Below are 24,848 nucleotides of genomic sequence, written 5' to 3'. Positions count from 1 at the left end.
GTGTGTGGTGTACTGTTTTTTCTGTCTTGCTTGAGGGGAATGGAGAGGAAGTAAAATGAGAAGTGGAGGGATCTGTGTGGGAAGAAAGAGGTCACTGTATGCCAAACCAATTACCTTTCTCACCCAGGGCCGTGCCAATATTCTACATAGAGGAGAGACAAAGAGAGGTCAGAGAGGAAACAAACATACGCAGGTGTGGTCAAATAGTGGTGCAAAAATCTTTTCCAAAGTTTACACTTACCCATGGTCCTGCAGAACAAAGTCCCATGAACATATTCACACCCCCTGAACGTTTTCACATTTTGTCACCTAAGAACTTAATTTAAGTTTGTTTTTCTAATTTTACATGATAGACCAACATAAAGTAGTACATATCTGTGAAGTCAATGGAAAAGATACATGGTTTTAAAATTGTTTTACTTATAAAAATCTGAAAAGTGTGTTTTGCATTTGTGTTCAGGCTCATTTAAACTCATGCCCATTAATAAAATGCACTTCAGAAGGCAAATATTATGTAAAGATCATTAGTGCTTAAGTAGAAAAAAACTGGACTTCTTCTCTTGTCATGTGTATTTTTTTCTTAGAATGAATCACGGTTGTTCTGAAGGACTCAGTAGTTTGTTGAAGAAGATTAAGAATAAAAATGTCATGAAGACCAAATAACACAGCAGACAGGTCAGGGATTAAGTTGTGAAGAGTTTAAAGCAGGGTTGGGTTATTAAACAATGTCCCAAGCTTTTAAATGAGAACTGTCCAATCCATTGTACAAACAGAAAGAGTTGGGCACAATTGAAAACCTGCCAAGACATGGCATGTCTAAACTGTCAAGCCGGGCCAGGAGAGCATTATTTAGGGAGGTTAAGAGGTCTGCATATTGCATGTTTTCCTAATATTGTGCAGCCGTACTTGTTACACATCGATCCGCGAATGTCTTATGTCTTCCATTAAGCTGTTCCATTATAAAAGAAAGGTTGGCAACTGCTGATATAGGGGACTAAACAAACATGTTGAAGAAGGGTTCTCTGAACAGATGAGAGGATAATTAGGCTATTTGGCCTACATGCAGAACACTAACTGGTGGTAAAAGACTTGAGAGAACCCTAAACACACAGCCAGAGCTAGATCTAAAACTAAATGGTTTAGATCACAGCATGTTTCCATGTATTCGATTTGATGTTCATAGATGCTCTCCATCCAATTTGACTGAGACAATTTATTTTACAAAGAAGGGACAAACATTTTAGTCTCTAGATATGCAAACCTTGTAGGAACACCACTTAAGAAATTTCTCCTTCTATTTCAAATGCTCATATGCTCTACTTTTTGTTGGTTTAATCATGCAATATCCCATCAAGATATATAGCAGTTTGTTATCACAGGATGCAAATGTGACAAAAGGAATATGTTTGCGAGCCACTATTCATTGTTGAAGTTACTGTTATGCCTCAAACAGACTGATAATAGCAGCCATCATATGAGGTTGCCAGGATGCATTGTGACATGAAGAACATTATCTGTCAGAGCCCTACGTGTCCTGGGCTCTGACAAGTTGTCATGTTCTGGCATGATTGGGGGGGGGGGGGGATCTGTCACAGCATGTCGATGGCAGCAACACAGACCCGTAACCCCCACACCCCATGAGCCCCATCTTTCTCTCCATCCCCTCTCTTGTGCTCAGGCCAGGGCAACATGGTTTTTCCCACTCGGAGTAGAGGTCAGGATCGCCCGGGCCTTTGTGCATGCTGCTGACAGCCCAGATTTATTTTTAATCGCAGTGATGAGAGCATTCGCCGCTCAGATCATGTGGCCCGTTAAGAGTTGAGGGTCAAGTCCTATCCACTGTCGTCGTCGTCATCTTCTAGAAAAGAAATATGACAAAATAATGACCTTGGTGAGTGGAGGCCTGGATAATTGTGAGGCACCTGAATGGCGTTTGATTGTTATGCCGTCTTTGTCTCACTTGGTGTGAAATCTATTTGCTTGCATTCATCGAGAAGCTCTGTCAGTTTTCCCTCCATCTTGTCCTTGTTAACACTTTGAGCTCACCTGATTCTCTTTGTAGCATTTGTAGGTGAGAGTGTGTGTGTTGCATGTACTACCTGTCCTCTCTATTCATTTTTTCACCTATTTCCTTAGGATTACTGGAAAAATGCCATTATCATTGCATCAGCAGGTCCATTACTCGCCATCAGAAGTGACTGCGGTCATAGAGGCAATTCTGCTGACACTCCTCTCTCTCTTCTCTCCTCTGTCTTTGTCTTTCCCTTCTTTTTTTGTTCTGATAGGTGCCAATTACAAAGAGTCAGTGTCCAAGCCCCCCCGTCTAGTCAACGGTGACCCTCTTGGGCCAGCTCTCTGGTTCCAAAGCGACAGGAATTATCCCATTTTCCCTCTCCGATAAGGGAAAACAGAAGAGCTGTGCAGCAAAATGCAGAGTTTGACTCATTTTCAGGGTTCGACTGCTCCTGTTTTTTGGTGAAACGCAGAGTCCAGACTGTACGGATAAAAGCCCAAGGGTTTTGACATTTCAGTTCTTTTTAATTTTTGCTCCTCTTCTTGCTTCAGTGCATTTTGGAGGGGAGCCCAGACGATGGGTTGGTGTTGCTCAGGCATATGCAGAGCCCTAGCTCTCCTGGTGCTCCTGTTTGTCTTGAGGGGGAGAGGCTGCTGCTGTTGGGGGCTGAATCCCGGCTCTGGGGACGGGGAAAAGTCTCCACGCTCTGATCCGGACTCCTGGGAGGCCCTGCACAGGCACAAACGCAGCTGGGTATGGAACCAGTTCTTCGTGTTGGAAGAGTACACAGGAAATGAGCCTCTTTACGTTGGCAAGGTGAGTGATCTGTGACTTAAGAGATGGTTAACAAAACTTAACAGTCTATAGCTGCAATAGAGAAACAATCATAGTGATGCCAAAATGTATTCACATCCCTTTACTTTTTTCTAATTTTGTTGTATTGGAGACTTACAGATTCAAGAGAGATTAGATTTTTTTGTTGAAAAAAAATCTACTCAAAATAGCCAAAAATTACAAATTAAAACATGTTTTCAGAGATTTAGGAACATTTAGAAAAAATTGTAACATATAAACATAACATATGCCAAAGTATTCATACCCTCTGCTATGACACTGAAAACTGGGTCCATTGCTTCTAGTTTCCACTGATCATCATTCTGATGTTCCTGCAGCTTCATTGGTATAAACATTGTTTAAATCCTGTTGACTGAACATAATTTAGGAGGAGTGCACATCTGGAAAGCTGTGGTGCATCTCTTCGATTAGCTTACTTACAAGCAGAGATAGTTTGAGCCCAGATACCAGGATTCAAACATGAGCAGAGGATATTTGTGCAACAGACAACGTCTGAGTGCCGAAACATATTTTTGGGGAAAGGAGAGCACATTTGTAAGCCAGTAGGACTTTGCCCATCAGAGCTGAGTTTTGTTGGAGAGCGGTATAACATCTGAGTGTGAAAATAAGGAAACTTGTTCCCAAATGGAAATTTATGCTCTTAGGTTTTCAAAATAACCTCCATAACAGTGCATATCAAAGCATAAAGCAATTGTCTGTAGTCTTTGGGGACCTAATTGTGTCAAGGCTCAAGAGAGGACAGGAACATTTAAGCAACATCAAAGGTCCCAAAAAGTACAGTTGACTTCATAATTTAGAAATGGAAGAAGTTTGGAACTACAAAAATATTCATTAGATTTGATTGCCCAGCCAAATGGGGGAAAAAGGGCTTTGATCAATACGTAACCAAGAACCCAGTGGTCACTAAAGTGCTCCAGTGTTTATTTGTGTACTTAAAAGAACCACCCAGTGGGCACAGTGGTGGCACAGGTAAAACTTGCGACCCATATTCAGAGGCTTCAGTCCTCAGTGCAGCAGTCACGGGTTCAACACCCAGCCCAGGTGACCTTTGTTGCATGTCTTCCCCCTCTCTCCACCCCTTTTCCAATCAGTACCATCCAGAAGGTCAACTACTACTGAAACACCCCTTTAATCGGACCTTTATGGTGGAATGGCCTGGTGGAAGCCACTCCACAACAAAAGGCACATGGCAGCCCACCTACATTTAGCCAAAACAGAACATGGAGAATGTTAGACCAGGAGAAATAAAATCCTCAGGTCTGATGAAGCAAAGATATAACTTTTTTGCTTGGGCTTCCATTGTTATATCTGGAGGAAAAACAGGCAATGCACACCTGGCTAATGTCATTTTTGAAGCATGGTGGCGGCACCTTTAGGCTGGAGGATACTTTTCTGTGAGAAGAAATGGGCGACAAGTCAGCATACAGAGATTCTTCAAGAAAACCCTCTCCAGAGTGCTGTGGAACTGAGACTGAGGTGATGATTAGTCTTATAACCCGACAATGACCGGAACACACATTCAAGATAAAAAATAAGTAGGAGTGCCTTCAGGAGCAGTCTGATAATGTCTTTGCATGACCTAACAAGAGCCTACTCCACGCTTCATTCCAAGTGAATATCTGTGGAAAGACCGTATAATCGGGCCCGGTCAGCCTTGACAAAGTTTGAGAGGATCTACAGGGACAAAATACCCCAAAACTGGTGAGAAAGGTTGTAGACAAATACCCAAGAAGCATTGGGGCTATAATAGTTGCTACAGGTGATTTAATAAACTATTAAGCCATAGGACTGAATGCTTCTGTAACACAAGCCTTTGGTAAATAATACTTGATCTAAAAGGCTGCTTTTGCTTTGTCATTGTGGGGATACTGTGAGTAAATCTTAAAGAAAATACCTGAAATTGCATAGAATAAGTGTGTAATGTAACAAAATGTGGAAACAAATGAAAGAGTGTGAATACTTTCTAGCAGCAGTGTGTCTCAGCTGTGTCGGAAACTTTCTCTGGTTAAAAGTATTTCCTTTTGTCTGCAGGTTTAGTGCACCTGTATGGTAATATGTATATCAATAACCTGTTAACACACCGACCTGCAGAAACTGGAGCACAGCAGAGTTTTTACAGAGTGGTGCATATTTCCACTGTCCTATATAAAATAGGAAACAAATGAAAAGACTACACACAGACTGTGTGGGAAGAAAGGAACTCTATTTTCTTTCAGCCATGTTGCTTAAAATCTGCACTTTTTGTTTTGAGTTCACCGTCAATGTGACAAGGTAATTTGCATTGTAATAAGTCCCGAAGAAGAGTATATATTACACAAATGTGCCTTTGTGCAACTCTGCCAAGGCAAGAACTGATAGATCAAAGTGATGCCTGTTTTGGCAGGTAAATAAGTACAAAACCCTCACAATAACATTTAAGGAAAGGCAAAATATAGGGACTAATCCTTCTTGTATGAGAGGTGGCAACATAGCCGTTTCTTCGTGAATCTCTCAGTGAAAAGAGCCTACAGGTATTGCTTTTTTCCCTAGACAATAAAATATGTGTTTAAACAATAACATCCTACATATTTATAGGATGTAAATATATTTTAAGGAAAAAGTGATAGATTCAGCTTTAAGATGTGATTTATATAACTGGAATTCAAACAGCTCATAAGAATACAGAGTTGTCTTTACAATAGTATGAACAATGGCAACATCATGCTGCAGGAAAACTGGTCAAAGCAGATATGAAGATGGATTGAGTTTCACACAGTAGTAGCTACAGGAGCTACAGGAAGAAAACCTTTACTAATTATTGTAAGCAAATTGTTTTCAGAACTTCGCAGGACAGTGTTTTTTTTTTTTTATCAGATACCTGTGTTTTTCTTAAACATTTGTGGAATCCTTTGGAAAACAAGTTGCTGGATGTATAAATCCAATCATTTGGCCTTTCTTGTATTTTTTTTCTGTATCTACAGTATTTCTTTCATCTTTTGAGTCGCACCATCTTTTTTAGGAATAGCATCGTAGCTGCAAGATTGGTGTTACTATATTGAACAAAATATGCCACGATGTCGGAATTCATTACCTTTTATCATAATAAGCTTCAGCTGCTTTAAAATGTAGATTTTTGAATTATTAATATCACAAAATGCTACAATGATAAAATTAAAATAGCGACATAATGTATATTTACTGGTATTTGTTGAGATGCATCCATTTTGACAGATAGTTCGTCATTGTCCTTCATAGGGTTCAATTCTGGTGTTGCGCATGAATATACAGTAGGGGATTAACAGTAGTGACAATAAGAGCTCCTTTGGCAAAAAGCCATGTGTTGCATGTGTTCACAATGTCAACGACTTGCTGATTCCATTTTCAGAGGAATTGCTGCTGGAAATATATTGTATCTTGCAATATGCTTTTCTAAAAAGGGCATAGACTCTCTTAACGTACAGTAGGAGTATAGTTCACAGATAAAACATTAAATCAAATGCAAGTGAAGTTAACATTGATTTGCCTCCAAACAATGCAATGTTCTGTATTAGTTATAGTTACTAAAGTATTAGTTATTGGCTTTCATGTGAATGTTACCGTCATGTGACGCCTACCTTAATATGATAAGTGCCACCTCTTGGGAAAAGCAACAGAACAACATATCAAAGACCCTTGGTAACCTCCACCCCAAACCTGACATAAAGTAAATGCAGTTTAAAAACTGAAATCAGACAATATTTCTGTTGAATAAAAATAGAGACTCAGAGCTTAAAATGGTTGAATTGCTTTATAGCAATAGTTGCTTCAATCAAATGGCCTGAGATTGTAATCGGCCAATCTTCCATTGGTCAGTACTGATTTGTGATGAGCAGGTTAAACCTAAAAAGGCTGGTTTTATTCGCTATTTATTGAATGCATTAATATTAAGAGGTCTCACCTTTTTCAGTCTAGAAAACACAGTAACCATCAGCATGTACTATGATGCATCTTCTCTATAGCTAAATAAAACTTAAATATTTGCATTGATCCATAAATTAGAAAGATCTTGTAATTCCTTCATTTTGGTTCCAAACTACTACCTCTATGAGAGAACCTGCAGTACATTGTTTTCTTTTTTTGGTGTTGAGAATAAGAAGGTATAATCAGTGAGAAGCAAAGAAAACTATACATTGGCATTGGCCAGGTTAAAGCCTGATCATTCAATCTCTGTTTGTAACCGTATGTGTTGTGCACATAATCCAAATATAAAACAGCTAAAATCACCTTAAAATTGCTGGCTGAAGAGTGTTAGGAGAAAGAATTCATCACTTTAATATATAATAATGTTGAATTTTTTTCATGGTGAAACTGTGCAGAGTAATGTTGCTTCTCAGCTTTTAGCAACACCAGTATAAATGGGCTCCTCCTGCTGCAGAAAATGCACGTGCGGTACAAGCCAGATGGGCCTCGGATTGGTCTCTAGATCCCCGTTATCTTGCAGAATTTTCTGGTCTTATTATTAAATTAGTTTTCATCTTTCCGCTCATCTGCGGGATAATCATTCTTATCCGCTGCGTATTTGCCAGGTCTGCTCTCACAAGCCCATTTCCTTGCCGTCTCTGAACTGAATTAGGATCTCCAGCTGGAATTAGGATACATTTTACTGTCCCATTGTTTTCCTTCTCTGCTTTTCTGCCAGGAGGATGCTGCGAGGGGAAAGCATTTAAATCAGACCGAGCATATTTGCGGCTCGACTGGAGTTCAGCTAAGGGTCATTTTTATGTCCAAGTGTCCATGGTGAAATATTGTCAACTATGATCTGTGTGTCTCCAGATATCTATTATATCTGACTGTAGGGAGGAGCAGTGTGGGCCTTTATCATCTTCCAATGCTTCATCTTTGCCTCGGGTAGCCCCATTTGAAAGTAAAACAGCGAGATTTCTCTGTAGAAGCTGAAGTGCCTTTTTTTAAAATCTCAGATCTGACTGCTTTTCTTGTTAGTAAATCCTGAAGCATGCGAACAGACTGATTACTTGTTCATAGATGTGTAGTTGAGAGCTGCTTATCCACATGGAAAACACACAAATTTATTTTCAAGCTCTGTTCTGAAGAATTCTCCTTGTTTTTTCTCGATGAGTTGAATTATTCTTCAGTTAGTTTGTGTTTGTAGGTTTTGTTCAACAAGTCTTTTGGAGGCCTACAAATAAATAACTCAAATAAATATTAATACATGTGATAGTATAAACGAAAACTATATCAACTATACATCGTGCTATAGGTTAAATTAGAAAATAATTATTAACAACAATTTTTAGGATCCATTGTTGAGGTTAATTTAACTAATCACATCCAGGGCCAATCTCATCAGGAAATCACTAAAACAGAATCTATCTGACAACATTAAGTAGGCTAGAAGATCTCAAAAAGCAACACATCATGCCCCAATCTAAAGAAATCCAAAAACAGATAAAAAATTAAGTCATCAACATCTGTTAGAAACAGTTTTGTGACTCTTTTCAGACTAAGGCTTTAAAACTCCACACATTGAGAAAACATAGATAAATAGTTGTAAACCTTTTCAGAAGTGGCTGGCCTACCAAAATTGCTAGAAGAGTGCACCAATAGGTCACAAAAGATCCCAGAACATCAATGAGAGAGTTCCAAGGTGAGAACCACTGTTGACTAAAAATAATACAAATACCCATCTCACATTTGCCAAATAATATCATGATGATCCCCAAGACTTTTGAGAAAGTATGTGGAGTATCAAGATAAAAGTGGAACTTTTTGGATGTGTGCATCCTTTTGTTTCTGGTTTGAAATTAACAAAGCATTTCAGAAAAGGGAATTCATACCACCGATGGTGATCTACTTACCGTAATTGACAAAACCATGAATTCTGCTCTTCACCAGAAAATTATGTAGAAGAAAGTTTAATCAGTTCATAACCTTAAACTCAAGCTGACTTGGGTTAGCAGGACAATGATCAGACAAACATTTGCTAGCCCACCTCTTAATGGCTGAAATCACCCACAGTGAAGGTTTTGGAGAGATGTATTTTTTTGTTTTTATATTTATGTCACTGTTTCCTATTCATGTGCAAGTGTCCATGATAAAATAATTATAAATGTCTCTATGGCACATAGATCCGAAAGATCCCAAAAAATGATTATTTTTTGACCTGCATAACCATTATAATCGTATTTAAATTATGACAAAAATTTTAATTATTTGAATTATGGCCCTTAATACAAGTAGTGAGGATGGAGGAAACGCAACTTTGGGAGTGTAAAAAATTAAACCGTCTACATCTTCACATCTAGCCTCCTGCCAGGACTCGGTCTTACCCTTTCAAAAATACTGAAATCTGATTCATTTTCTCCCAGTGGGAGGACAAGGCTGACTGGGAACTTGAGAGGCTGTCACATTATTTGTTCCCTCAGATCAGAGTTGTCACACAGTGTGGGTTTGTTTGGTATCGCAAGGTCACCGTGCTGCTGTAAAATATCTGGGCGGGACACCGTGACCTCGAGCGACATGGGAGGTCCTACCATGTCAGGAAAATGACCTTAATAGAAATGAATTCTTCATGCAGTCTCTGCAATAAAAGATATGGGGAGAAAATAAAATTGATGCGGCTGCAGCTATAAATTTCCAGCAACTTTACAGGCAAAACCACACCACCAGAGTGGCATGAGCAGTAATTGCTTTCATCAGTTGCTTCCAAATTTCTAACATGACAAACAATGGGAATCTGTGTCCAAACAAAGGCACAGTCTGCCGCACGATGTGTGGATGGAAGCAATGGGAAAATATGATACAGTTGGTTGGAAAACGGGAAGTCATCGCTTTTGGCCCCGGCTGCTCTCTTTGCATCTGCAGTCTGCTTGGCTTTAATGCATTCTGTCAGATTCTAAATTCCACAACCAAATCTCTCATTACGCCTTGGCATTCGGCCTCGGGTAAGCGCGGTGGCCTGGAATCAGCAGCAGTCACATCAAGCCAGTGGAAACATTACATATTTTACAAAGCCTCCGAAAAGCTAAACAGAAATTGGTGATGCCTATATTTAAACAAGCAACAACACCACTTTGGGTGAGCTACTTAACAAACACTTGCAATTTTGGTAAACATGATACTATTAACAATTTCTGCAGGGTGTTCATGCTGCTAAATATTTGCAAAGCATCTGCTGAGCAAGGAAGGTTCAGAGGGAATGTTCATGCAACTTAGGAAAAACCCTGTTATATGCAATTTGGTGTCGTGACTATGAATCTGAATATATTATTTAATATTTAATATTAATACTTTAATATTTCATCAAATAATATTTCGGCCTGGTACGGGTTGTCCTGTGAATACCAGCCCAGTAAGGCTGTGGTATTAGGACAAAATCGAAGAGAGTGAGCCAAGCTCTGACATTATTGAACAGCAAAACTCTGCACACATGTGGGATGAATTCACACAATTTCTTAAAATACAAGAATTTATTAACAAAAATAACTCAAAGTCAAACATATTTCAATCAACAAACTCTTCACTATGCAAAAACAATCCAAGTAAACTACCACGCAGAATTAAAAAATAAGGAAGACTAATGGGCTATGTACAATATAAACAAGTTGATTAAAGATGGTTGAAAATCATGACCAAAAGAGTGATGCAACATTACCATGCAATGTTTATGTTTGAGAACCAAGGATTATCTTGAAGAACCTGGAAATTAAGTTAAGTTAGTCTTGGAACCAAGTTAGGCAATAATCAGCATACCTGTAGACAACCATTCACAATGCAAGATCAGATAAAATATTATTTTATTAAAATAATGTTTTAAATGTTTTAAGAATGATCTGCTGAATAAAACCTTCTGGATGACTAATTCTCAATGGTCTCTCATTAGCTGCCATTATTTATTAAAAAAATATTTGAATAAATATTATTGAGGAAATGGTAAAATACTTAAGGAAATAGTTTTGAAAAGAGCCAAATCTTTCTGGAGACATGGTGCTTAAAGGTGTTTACTTAGTTATCAAGTTTAGTAAAATAATGTTTAGGGAACTGTTATTTACTGGATTGAAAACTAACAATCTTTCTGGGTAAATATTCTTTAGCAGGCAAGCACATGTTCTTAGCTGTTAGCAGTTAAAGCTAACAAAAGAAGCTGATAGCTTAGCACCAGAATCAAATACACACCTTTAAAAATACCGTCAATAAAAGGGTCAATATGCATAAGCGCGGACGGCGCATTATGATCAATCTTCTATGTTTAAAATCGCCCTTCAAGTAAAGTTTGTCTTAACTTTAAAAACACACAAACACAGAACACAAAACTGAGCACGTGTGTTGCAGATAGCCTGCTGGCACTAAGATAGCGGAGTTTCACACAAACAAAACCAGACTTTATAAAATAAAAAAAACGTTTAGATCATTTCATCCTAAATACCTCTCTATTACTCTGCCTAAACCCTAACCTTGTATGAACCGTGCTGAGGAGTTGTCCAGGCGACGATGAAGTTTGAAGAAAGCTCTGTGACCAAAGGGTTAGCTTCCAGCTAACCTCCGGAGCAGTGGATGGGCGGCTCGCTCTGTCCGCTGACCACACTGCATGTTAACTGCCGTATCCATGGTGATGCGGTGCCGTTGTCCTCCTTTCAGATCGGGAAACTGCTCCACTCGGCGTCGTAGAGACGGCGTCTCTGCTGGGAACTCTCTATATCACAGCTTGATTCTGTAGATCTCGGAGAGAAAAGTCAAGCCAGGCTTGTACCTTAATTATCCCGTTATGAATGAATCTACCGGATACACGAACAGTGATTCATTTGTACTTAACTCAGTGCATATGATCGATGATCGTATGACACTATCGGATCCAGTGGAAGAGTTATGTCTGTTTGCCAGCAAAGAGACATTAGCGTGCTGGGTCTCTCTGTCCAGGTCCCTATGTGACCCGCGTAGAAGAGGCAGGATGTAGCAAGAGCGGTGTTTTTATTTGGACAGTGACGTCACAGGAAGTCCGCAGTTACCCCGTTTCTTGGCTGTGCCGGAAGTAGGTTAATGCAATTTATTTTGAAAGTTCTAGGAAAGTCTGTACTGGCCTTTCACGTTGTAACCATGGCTGTGGGTCCCAACATTGGAATGTATGTCTTTATGTTGGTTATGCATTAAGTCTTGTTGCTTTAAAATATTAATTTATTATATTTTATGTTTGCAAGCATTCTACAAATTTTCATATTGCTTCAAATGCAAGTTTAAAGGCTTAACATTCCCAGTTATCAAGATGTTGGGGAATTTATAACCGTTCAGTGAATTTATTCAGTTAGTTAATTTATTTCAGTAACTCAATTCATAAGTGAAACACAAGATTTTCTCCTCCATAGTCAGGCTGAAACTGAAGGTTGAAGCTCAGATATATTTATAGGGTAATCCATAAATTGGAAGAAAACATTCTAGAGCAGATGTGAAACATACTGTGGTAGCATTGTGAAAGGATAGTTAACGAAGCAATAGGAAAACACCTGTAGTAGAGCAGTAATGCCTTGTTTGCCCTCACCCTAAAAACAGGCTTTCCTTATCCGTCTATCTAGTGACGTTTACACGGTCCTGGACATCCTGGTGACTGAGACTTATTCCACTGAGAAAGGCACATAAAGATTAGCCATATTTGCAATGAAATCTCTAGTCAAGTCAAGTCAAGTTTATTTATATAGCGCTTTTCAGCAACAAGGCACTCAAGGCGCTGTACATAAGGAAAAACATTACAATGATACAGAAAATCAAACAGAGGTAATTAAAAAAATAAAGAGAATATAATGATGGATAAGAAAATGAAAGGAAAATTGGACTGAAAACGTACGTTTAGATGGCACAGTCAAAGGCCACTCTAAACAAATAGGTTTTTAATCTTGATTTAAAGCAATTTAGGGTTTTGGCACTTTTACAGTTTTCTGGGAGTTTATTCCAGATTAGTGGAGCATAAGAACTAAAAGCTGCTTCTCCATGTTTGGTTCTGGTTCTGGGTATGCAGAGTAGATTTGAGACAGAAGACCTGAGAGGTCTGGCTGGTTGATACACTGACAACAAATCTGTAATGTATTTTGGTGCTAAGCCATTCAGTGATTTATAGACTAACAGAAGTATTTTAAAGTCTATTCTCTGAGCTACAGGGAGCCAGTGTAAGGACTTTAGAACCAGGGTGATGTGCTCCACTTTCTTAGTTCTAGTGAGGACGCGGGCAGCAGCATTCTGGATCGGCAGCTGTCTGATCGACTTTTTAGGCAGACCTGTGAAGACACTGTTGCAGAAATCAATTCTACTAAAGATGAACGCATGAATTAGCTTTTCAAGGTCCTGCTGAGACATTAGTCCTTTAATCCTGGAGATGTTCTTTAGGTGATAGAAGGCCAACCTTGTTACTATCTTTATGTGCCTCTGAAGGTTCAGGTCTGAGTCCATCACTACACCCAGGTTTCGAGCCTGACTGGTGGTTTCTAGCTGTATTAACTGAAACTGTGTGCTAACTTTTAAACGCTCTTCCTTTGGTCCAAAGATTATTATTACTTCAGTTTTGTTTTGATTTGGCTGAAGAAAATTTTGGCCCATCTATGCATTGATTTCTTCTAAGCATTTGCCCAACACTTGAATGGGTTCATAGTCACCGGCTTACATCGTAATGTATAGCTGTGAGTTGTCTAGATGGGTCTAGATGGGTGTATTTCTTTTATCATGCTGCCTTTTATTGTGCAGTGTTAGCACATTAACTGCAACGATTGTTCATTTTGAGCTGTTTTTGAGCTCATAATGAGAATTTGGGGGTCTGAAAGATAGTAATTTATTCAATATTCAGGGGGGACAGGGTAATCCCATAGATAATTACATTGGACTGAGCACAATACGATGCAGGCTGCTTCATTTGCATTCTGTTTGGCGTTTACTGTCAAATGGGTTAAAATCAGAGCACAGGGTGCTGCTGCAAAGGTCAGGCTCAATGGCATCTCCTCACACTTGCTGGTGCTGAAAACGCACCGTAGCAGCTGAGGAGAGAATGGAGCTTTGTGAGCCAGAGAGGAACGAGGCTGATTCAAACTGACAGAGGGAGGGGGACATCATACACCGTTACCCAGGGACAGGAGCTCACATTGTGGGGAGCTTGTAAGCCATCCTCGAGGCCTATGGGAATGATGGGAGAAGCCTTTATCTGAGCCTGGGATTCAAAGAGGATAAAAAAACAGCAGCAAAAAAGTCAACCAGAGGGTTGTTATCAGCAGGGCAGGAGAGAAGAACATTGTTTACACTTTGAGTCTCTCTCATATGTGCTGTGAGGGGGTGGGGCTGGAGTCAACACCTTCTTGGTGACTTTCTTTTAGCTGTGAAATTCGAGTAAAAGTCCAGTGGGAGGTCAGAGCACAGTTGAGGCACTGCAATTTAGACGGAGGTCCTTTTGAGAAAGGACCTCCTTTCGAAGGCCCAGCAGAGACTGGGCCTTCCTGAGCTATACTTCCTGAGGCAACTCAAGAAGTTCAACCTTCCACAGGAGCTGTTGGTCATCTTCTACACTGCCATCATTCAGTCTGTCCTGTCTTCATCCATCTCAGTGTGGTTTGGCTCATCCACAAAACAGGACAGGTCCAGACTGCAACAAATAATCAGGACTGCAGAGAGAATAATCAGGGCTGACCTTCCCTCCATCCAGGACTTATACAGGTCTAGGGTCAGGAAAAGAGCAGCTAAAATCTTCGCAGACCCCACACACCCTGCACATAAACTGTTTAGAGTTTTACCTTCAGGCCACCGCCACAGAGCACTGTTTACTAAAACCAGCTGCCACAGAGACAGTTTCTTCCCCCAGGCTGTTTCTCTGATGAACATTCAATAGAGTACAAAACAACAGCATACAGATGTTGCAAATGCACCTTTATTAGATATGTGTATATTGTACATTGTAAATTTGTATATTCTGTAATGCAGAATATTGCATTGTACATTGTATATTGTAAATTGTAAATTTGTATATTCTGTAATGCAAAAACAGAACAAAAGAGCAAAGTGTACCGGAGTCAAATTCCTTGTTTGTATGCACGAACTTGGCAATAAAGCTGAATCTGATTCTGACTCTGAAACAAGCTGCAGATTCAATGACTCCTAGTTCTGGATCCTGAAATGGGCATTCAAATATGGCAGTTATATCAGTCATATGGGTGGGAAAATGAAGCTGCTCTTCTTTAAATCCACCAGGCAATATCTAGATAACAAAATCCAAAAAATAAATATCAAACAACACTTCAAATGCTTTCTGATTGCAGAAAAGAATAAACATTGTTTTGCCTCATTTATGTCTTTGAGATGACAGAATTGATCAATTCTGATATCCGTTAGTTGATTATAAAACTAAATCCAGTATAGAGACTGGAAACAAGAGGAAGCAGCTATCACAAAGTAACAAAGTCTTCCAATGAGCACCTTTATGTCTCTCAAATGAATATTTTCTTTTCTTCTGTTGTTTACTTTTGTCAGTTGCATTCTGGTCTGTTTCAGGGCAACCAAAGGATTCTCCTGGAAGTTACTGCCTAGCCCTGACAAAACAAGCAGGATGAAAATATTTTTCATTGTGCACACGAAGGTTCACTTTAAATTTGTTATGGCAAAATTAATTCATGGTTGTTACTGTTGAAATCCAGCAATTATCTTCCTGGCAAAAATTGTCAGTTTTTCTTCCTTTTTTTCCAAATTTTTCTTTCTTCTAAAACCGGTATGTAATCCCAGATAAAGAGAGAGCCCCTTAGATGATGATGGATCTTTGTGTTTTGTCCAAGAACAAAATTTAATTCAGTTGTAATCTTGTTGATCTTACATTTGATAAGAAGCATATGTCAACGTTTATCAAAGCAACATCCTGTCTACTGATACAGTACAGGTTGGTTTCATTTACTTTTGAACTTACCATAGGTTTCGATAAATGGAATTGTAAGATAGTTTTAATGATTTCTATTGGGTCTTGAAATCTGTCTCTCTCTGACACATGTTCTGAATGTTATTACGTTGGCTGATTGGTTGTATAACATTTTACTGAATGGGATTTGCTCACTACAGACTATATTCTGAAGAAACAATGCACATAAATAACTGCAACCATAACCCAGAACAAAGGGCTAAATAAACTGAGGCAATTCAAAGGAAAAATTTGGGCTGGAGCCTTTATTCAAGCAAATTCATGTTTGCTTATCCCAATGTGTTTACCTGTGGGGGAGTTTGCTGAAGTGCTAAAGTGAACTAACTCCCTGTTACTTCTTTAGCATTACAATTGTTACATTTTACTTTTGAAACTAAGAAAGTCAGTAATATACTGTTCTATTTTGCAAGACCTTTAAAAATGATCCGGCATTAATCCTACTTGCAGGTTTTTTGCTTGGTTAAGACACAGTCAACTCACCCTCACAGAACAAGACTCTTGGTCAGAAACTTTGAAACAGCAACATTTAACCATTGGTCATCTCATAGCGTTAGAGGTACATGACTTTCAAGTATCTCCAATGAATAGTACAAGACTTTGTAAATTAGTTGTTGAGGTATGGGTAGGTGAAATTGGTAAAAACCTCCATGCATAGAGAATCCTGAATGTTTGCTGGAATCCCTTTGCAGATCTTTGCTGAGAAGTTGTGTGGATCATTTACATTACAAACTAAACATGATTCATGACCTCACATTGCTTTTTAGGTCTGTATAACTACAAAGCTTCACAGAAATATCTTATATCTGCATATGATTTCTGCCAGAGAAAAACAACACAAACAAGTGTGCTAATGCAACATTTAACTGGTGCTGCTGATGTCAGCAAATTTACACTTCACAGTGCTGAGCAACATTTATGATTTAACACTGGTGGTTAAAGCAGTGCTGCAAACAGTAGTTAGACACTCTTTTTAAGCAGGATGTACAAACACCAGGCGAAGACTTGAAGGACTTTATAAATGAAGTCATGGAAAGCATAAAACTCATTAGAAAACAATTGTAAATACAGTCCTAGGGTGCTCTGACAAGTGTTCATGGTGATAAGTGACACAAGGTTATTGGTGTGTTATTCCAGTGCTTATTGAACTTTGTTTTTTTCTCATGCAGATGTGTGTTTTTTTTCTTCTGGCCCAGTGGAAAAAGCTCAGTTTAATTTTGGAGCTAGAATTGGTAAAACTAAACCTGCTTTAGCACTGGAACTGGTTTGTCGTAAACCCCACACCCAGGCAACATTTCGTAAATTAGTAATAACTGATTATTTATTTTATGAAAATTATTTAAGCCAGAGACAGTATTTCTTAGTATTTTTGTGAAATTGTATTTATTTCTACAGCAACCCTGTCAAAAAAACAGTTTGTTCTCTCTTCTACTGTCATTTACTAGCAGTAATACCCAATTTTAGGTAAAAATGTATAATTGATTGTCTTGGTGGGCTGTACATGATAAATACTCTTTTATAGTTGGTAACGTTGTAACTTTATCAAGTATCAGGGTGATTTTGTGAGCAGTGGAAGTAGTGTTGATATGGTTAGAAGCTGCTGTATTTGATCTTATGTAGTTTGTATAGATGTTCTTTTAAGAGCATACTTTTATCTGAATATGCCTTTACTGAAGTTTCCTGAAGTGCTGATGTATTGACTTTTCAGCATCCCCAACAGGTCGGATCTTGAATAATTCAGGAGAGGTCCTCAGCCAGTGCCGAGAGTATAGATTTATTATGAATATACACAAAAGTTAAGTTTTCAAATCTTCGTATTTTTCCTCAACAAAGTGGATAACAAGTGGCCTGGAGACTATTGCATTTGGTGTGATAGTTTTATCAAGCATTTCTCTCTGCTTTGAATAAAGTTAGCAAATATCAATAGATAGTTGAGGGAAGGTTTGCTAAACTTTTGTCTCTTTCGATCTTCATAGATGGGTTTGATAAGTTTAGAAAGATGGATTGGGAGCCTGTTTACTTTTTGTGAGATGTATGAATATATTCGTGAAGATGGAAAACCTTAAAGGACATGATATAATCTGCAAGGGAGAGAAATAATCTTAAAATGAAGCTACTTCTGCTCAAGATGCAATGAGCTTTTAAGATGTACATTTATCATGCATAGACATTTTCTATTAATATCAGTTCGAAGTGCTGCCATTTCCATCTCAGTGAATCTTTTGTCAATGTGCCTGATGCAGCAGTGAACTGGAAACAAAGGCAGTCACATATGACTCCTTGACTATAAAACCTATAAAGATATTGAATTTCCCATCTTTATAGTGCCTGTGTCACTCCAGCATCCCTTAGGTAGGTGCTCATTATGTCGAGTGTGCTTTGAAATTGATTTGTTTTGTTTTGTTTTGTATAACCTGCTGTTGCTGATGGGACTGTGGGTTTAAGGTCTATCAAAACTCCTATAGATTTGATTTTGACAAACATTTTCTGGCTCCTCTCCTAATTTGATTGCTTTTCACTTCAAGATGTGTTCTAATTTGAGTTACATCTGATTTAAATAGCAAGTTTCCCTGTTTCAGGTTAAGAGAGGAAAAATATTAAGAGTTAAAACAAATGTAAAGTTAATTAGGTTGCCTTGTTCAGTGCAATACTTTGTGAATCAATAGCAGCTGCTGTATTAGAGAACCAACCAGGAATACTTGTATCCCTGGTGGAACAAGGATAACACTGTTTGTGATTACAATTTTGAAAAGAATTGCTAAAATATTAGCTGCCATATTGTTTAACAAGCATTACTGGCTTTGCGTTTAGCATGATAGATTTTCTTTTAAAGTGTGCATGCTGAGTAGTTCTGCACGTTTCTTTTAGATGAATGTCAAGCAAAAGTTTCAATGAATTTATTAGTTGTTCTTTGTAAAAGATCAAGAAGTAAAACATCGCTTTAAGTTAGAAACCTATTGTCACCTAGCAGGATATACTTCATTGCCTGGTATAAATTAAAGCAAAGGTTAAATTGATTATGTTATCCTTAAGAGTTTAATGTAATAGCCACATTCCCCTTACAATGTCCATTATCTTCTAATTTCTGTAGTAAATAATCTTTCTGACATTGTTGAATCAATTAAGGCAATCCAAATGGCTAACGTGGAACTAACCTGGTGCTCGTAAGGTTTACCTAAAAATGTTGCCGGTCAGTGTAAACACAAGACTAGGGTTTAAGAAAACATATTTGCTTTAAAAATCGAGGACATAAATGAACTATGTCAGATTAACCTGATTACAGTCTACCTTTTATTTATGCTTGTGCACCGGTATACATGTTAAATGTGAAGCTCTGGACTTATATTCTTCTCCATCTACACACAAACATGTTTTACTCATCCCCAACTCCCCATCCTCTTTTCCAGAGATTCACCATCCAGTGGATGAAGGGTCCCTAATATACTAAAACTGGGGATGCATTGGCCTCCTCTCGCTGCAATTAAATTCAGTTGTAATGAATCATAGCCCCCCTACATAATCCTAATACAGACTCTATCTCCACTAGGAGGGGAAACGACCTACATGTACTGGAAAAGCTCTTAGTGTAGTCTTTCTTGCTACAGCTCTCTGTCACGGATCAAGACAAATGCACACAAACCTTTTAAAGCTATGTAAAAAGTAAATGAGTGCTGCACGCCTATTTCCGTATCAGTGTTTTTCATTATGCAGCACATAGATCACACAAGTCGTAGTTTACAAAACCTGTCTGCGGCTTTGAGCACCTCATAACACAGCACAGTGTGTGGGTTTTTCTTAATAACGTGGTCAAACATCCCTTTCTTCAGACATTTCTCGTTCAGCTAATGTTTTGTGACTTGAATAGCAATGCAATGCGCAACGGCTCATTGCTTGGCGGAGAAGAATGCGTGCATATAACACAAGGTAATTAGGGAATTGTAAGAGGAAGTCGTCGGGCTAATGCTTTTGATTCACAATGGTGCCGCCGTACCTTTGCTCTTTGTGGTGTTTTTTATCATTTGTAGACCATGTTGGTTGCAGCCCAAGATACTGTCAGCGAGCCATTGTTTAAAAAAAACTGCAGCTGGCAGCAGGGAGAACACAAATTTAATGTGAACCTTGTTTTTTCTCTTTTTAACGTCCTCAGATAGAGAAGGAAAAGATCAACCCGGCTTTTTGTGAAAGAAAGCCCATTAATTATGATTTCTATCTGTTTTATGTTTGAATCACTGTATTCAGTTCATTAGTCTTACTTATTTAATTGGCCTGAACCATTAATTGAATGAATGAATTCAGGCTTTTGTTCTTGCCAAATAATAATGATGCACTATAAAACATGAAGCACTGGAAGACTATTTTAATGTTGTCAAATGCCTGTTTATTTTGGCACATATTATGCTTTCTTTTGTATGTTATTCTTTTAAATAGCAGAGCTGAAAGCTTCCAATACCTCATGGTAACATGTGGTGGATACATTATCTGAATAACAACACCTAATCCACAAACACCTGGCAGGAATAAACCTCATTATCTCCTAATTCTGTTTTCATTTTGATTAGAGCTCTTGGTAAATTAGGAGTGGCGAGCAGCATTGTCGTGATTGTCATCAATAATGTTTGGTAATTTTCGGTGGAAGACTGTCAACTGCGGCATTAGCCAGAAAACTAGTAAAAAGTATTTGCCCCCTTACAGATTTCTTTTGCTTTGCATTTTTATTTTTGTCACTCCTACATTTTTCAGATAATTAAACAAGTTTTAAAATCAGACAAAGAGAACCTCACCAATTATAAAATGCAGTTTTCAAATGAAAATTTCATGTGTTAAGGTTAAAAGAACTGTCCAAGCCAACTTTGACAAATGTGAAAAATAATTGCCTCTTTAAACCTAATAACTGTTTGGGCTCTTGGCAGTAACAAGTACCATCTAGCACTAATGGCCTTTATTTTGTAAGTTGGCCGACAGGAAATATGGTGGAGAGATAGAGGGGAAGACATGCAGCAAAAGTCGAGGCCTTGACCCAACCTGTAACGCCTGCGTCAAGGACTGTAGTCTCCCTACATGGGTCTCATGCTTTTCCGTATGCCACCGGCACGCCCCAATCAAGCTTTTGAAATAACAGTCAAAGTGTCTTTTACATTACTCTGGAGGAATTTTGCCCGGTCTCCTTTGCAGAATTATTCTAATTCAGCCTTTTGGGGGGATTCTAAAAAAAAAATGCTTAAAGCATGCTTAATGCACCTCAACTAGACTCTAAATCACACAAAATCTGCATTTTGTTTTTCTGTGGCATTTACAGTTGGATTTGTTGGTGTGCTTTGGATCATTGTCCTGCTGCATGACACAAGTTCACTTGAGCTTAAGGTCACAAATTGATTGCCAGAAAATCCTAAAGGAGATTGCCTGGCCCAGAGCAGAATTCATAATTCCATCGTACTTGCACCCCATCTGTGACTGGGTTGTGGGGGCAGCAGTCTAAGCAGAGCCGCCCAGACTACCCTTTCCCCAGACACCTCCTCCAGATCCTCTGGAAAAAGCACAAGGCGTTCCCAGGCCAGCTGAGAGAAAGTCCTTCCAGTGTGTCCTGAGTCATCCCCTAGGCCTCCTCCCGGTGGGACTAACCTAGAACACCGCTTGAGGGAGTCGTCAAGGGGGCAATCGAAACAGATGCCTGAGCAACCTCAACTGACACCTCTTGCTTCTTCAGTCATGACCCAAAGTTTATGCCATTAGGTGAGGGTAGGATCGTAGGCCGATCAGTAAATCGAGAGCTTTGCCTTTCAGCTCAGCTCAGCGCGGTGTCTGCATCGGTCCGTCTGTCGATCTCCTGCTCCATTCTCCCCTCACTCATGAACAAGACCCTGTGATACTTGGTCTTGACTAAAGGGGTCCAGTAGGAAAACATCCTATGCGAAATGGAGAAATCCCGTCCATAAAGGGCCCCTTACTCCTGGAGTGTCCCCCATAAGGCACTACGAGGGACAAGGTCGAATCCCTTCTCCCTGTCCACAAACACATGTGGACCAGTTGTGCAAACTCCTCCTCGAGCACCATGTAGAGTGTGTTTAGATGGTCCAGTGTTCCACAGCTGGGATGAAAACCACACTTCTCCTGAAGCCAAGGCTCAACAATTGGCTGGACTCTCCTATATAACACCCTGTTATAGGCCATATCACTGCCCGATCCTCTTTACACCGGTTCCTCATGGTCCCCCTGCATGTAGTGAGAATACTGTGGGATCTCTCATTCAGGTTTGACCTGGCCAGGTTCCACAAGGAGTAACCCAGCCACCAGGCACTCGCAGAAAAGTCTCAGCCCCAGGCCTGGCTCCAGGGTAGGGCCCCGGCTCCACCGTACCAGGCAATGTCAAGTGCCTCATTCTATTGGTCCTCATGAAGGCTTCTGAACCACTCTCTTTCTGAGCTGTCACCAGCACTTGTTTGCCATTGGAGATCCTACCAGGGGCATTTAAACCCCGGACAACATCGTCTCTGGGATCATTCCAGCACTCAAACCCCTTCACGATGTTAAGCTAGCAGTTCAAGCAGAGGGATGGTTCCATCAATTAAGACAATTCATTCAGGTCCTAAAGATGTAGAACAGCCCAAGACCATCAAACTATCACCTCCATGTTTCAATTTTTCAAGATTTTTGTTGAAAATTTAAAATTGGGCTTTCTGTCCTTTTGGTCAGCAGGTGTTTTTACTTTGGGACCTTCCCATGAATGCAATTTTTGTCCAGTATTTTTTTGTTAAAATGTGAACACTGGTCTGAGTGAGATTGAGTTAGATTGAGTTAGACATTACATTAGGTTCTTTTGTGACCTCCTGGTAGAGTTGCTAATATGCTCTTGAACTGATTTGACAGGAGGTCCACTCCTTCAAAAGGTTCACCCATTTTCCATGGTTTCTTCATTTGTAGATAATGGTTCTCACTATGAGCCCCAAAGTCTTAGACATGGTTTAGTAGCTCTTTCCAAATTGATAGACATCTTTGCTTTTCATCTGTTCTAAAGTTTCTTAGATCAGTGCATAAAATGTTGTTGCATTTTAAAATCTTTTAGTCTATTTAACGTTGTCCGACAGTGCCTATTAAAGTAATTTTTTGATTATACAGGTCCTTCTCAAAATATTGTGATAAAGTTAATTATTTTCCATAATGTCATGATGAAAATTTAACATTCATATATTTTAGATTCATTGCACACTAACTGAAATATTTCAGGTCTTTTGTCTTAATACGGATGATTTTGGCATACAGCTCATGAAAACCCAAAATTCCTATCTCACAAAATTAGCATATCATTAAAAGGGTCTCTAAACGAGCTATGAACCTAATCATCTGAATCAACGAGTTAACTCTAAAAACCTGCAAAAGATTCCTGAGGCCTTTAAAACTCCCAGCCTGGTTCATCACTCAAAACCCCAATCATGGGTAAGACTGCCGACCTGACTGCTGTCCAGAAGGCCCCTATTGACACCCTCAAGCAAGAGGGTAAGACACAGAAAGAAATTTCTGAACGAATAGGCTGTTCCCAGAGTGCTGTATCAAGGCACCTCAGTGGGAAGTCTGTGGGAAGGAAAAAGTGTGGCAGAAAACGCTGCACAACGAGAAGAGGTGACCGGACCCTGAGGAAGATTGTGGAGAAGGGCCGATTCCAGACCTTGGGGGACCTGCGGAAGCAGTGGACTGAGTCTGGAGTAGAAACATCCAGAGCCACCGTGCACAGGAAATGGGCTACAGGTGCCGCATTCCCCAGGTCAAGCCACTTTTGAACCAGAAACAGCAGCAGAAGCACCTGACCTGGGCTACAGAGAAGCAGCACTGGACTGTTGCTCAGTGGTCCAAAGTACTTTTTTCAGATGAAAGCAAATTTTGCATGTCATTCGGAAATTAAGGTGCCAGAGTCTGGAGGAAGACTGGGGAGAAGGAAATGCCAAAATGCCAGAAGTCCAGTGTCAAGTACCCACAGTCAGTGATGGTCTGGGGTGCCGTGTCAGCTGCTGGTGTTGGTCCACTGTGTTTTATCAAGGGCAGGGTCAATGCAGCTAGCTATCAGGAGATTTTGGAGCACTTCATGCTTCCATCTGCTGAAAAGCTTTATGGAGATGAAGATTTCATTTTTCAGCACGACCTGGCACCTGCTCACAGTGCCAAAACCACTGGTAAATGGTTTACTGACCATGGTATCACTGTGCTCAATTGGCCTGCCAACTCTCCTGACCTGAACCCCATAGAGAATCTGTGGGATATTGTGAAGAGAACATTGAGAGACTCAAGACCCAACACTCTGGATGAGCTAAAGGCCGCTATTGAAGCATCCTGGGCCTCCATAAGACCTCAGCAGTGCCACAGGCTGATTGCCTCCATGCCACACCGCATTGAAGCAGTCATTTCTGCAAAAGGATTCCCAACCAAGTATTGAGTGCATAACTGTACATGATTATTTGAAGGTTGACGTTTTTTGTATTAAAAACACTTTTCTTTTATTGGTCGGATGAAATATGCTAATTTTGTGAGATAGGAATTTTGGGTTTTCATGAGCTGTATGCCAAAATCATCCGTATTAAGACAATAAAAGACCTGAAATATTTCAGTTAGTGTGCAATGAATCTAAAATATATGAATGTTACATTTTCATCATGACATTATGGAAAATAATGAATTTTATCACAATATGCTAATATTTTGAGAAGGACCTGTACATGTCATGCAGGTACACAAAACTGCTGAATTGACAAGAGGAACAATTAGATTTTCACATGGGAGAAAAATTAGTTTGGATAGCTTTTTTCCCCTCAATAAATAAAATTGTCATGTGAAAACTGCTTTTTTGTTTACAATTATCTTATGTTTGATATTAATATTTGTTTGATGACCTAAAGTATTTAAGTGTGGCATAAAGCAAAAACAGATCAAATCCTTTTCACAGCACTGTAGGTTGAAAGAAATGTTATTGAATTTTGAACATCAGTGGATTTGAATTATGGTCATTGTGTTCTGATTTGTCTTTGTAAAGTTAGAATAACAATACTAGGCCCACTTTGGGCCCTCTAATGCCTCAGTGAAAGGTGTTTTACA

At 39.3% G+C, this 24,848-nt stretch overlaps 1 protein-coding gene across 1 annotated transcript in view; it reads left to right on the top strand.

The window, feature by feature from the left end:
* The window catches only part of LOC124858401 (cadherin-7-like), a 205,626-nt gene that overhangs the window by 5,742 nt on the left and 175,036 nt on the right, over nt 1-24,848 (top strand). The window contains exon 2 of the mRNA XM_047350423.1: nt 2,286-2,830. Within this exon, the coding sequence (XP_047206379.1) occupies nt 2,591-2,830 (240 nt within the window). The 5' untranslated portion in view covers nt 2,286-2,590. The remainder of the gene's footprint in view (nt 1-2,285; nt 2,831-24,848) is intronic.

The sequence above is a fragment of the Girardinichthys multiradiatus genome, chromosome 21 (assembly GCF_021462225.1).
Source record: "Girardinichthys multiradiatus isolate DD_20200921_A chromosome 21, DD_fGirMul_XY1, whole genome shotgun sequence".
NCBI classification, from domain to species: domain Eukaryota; kingdom Metazoa; phylum Chordata; class Actinopteri; order Cyprinodontiformes; family Goodeidae; genus Girardinichthys; species Girardinichthys multiradiatus.
This window is presented reverse-complemented; position numbering and strand designations above follow the sequence as displayed.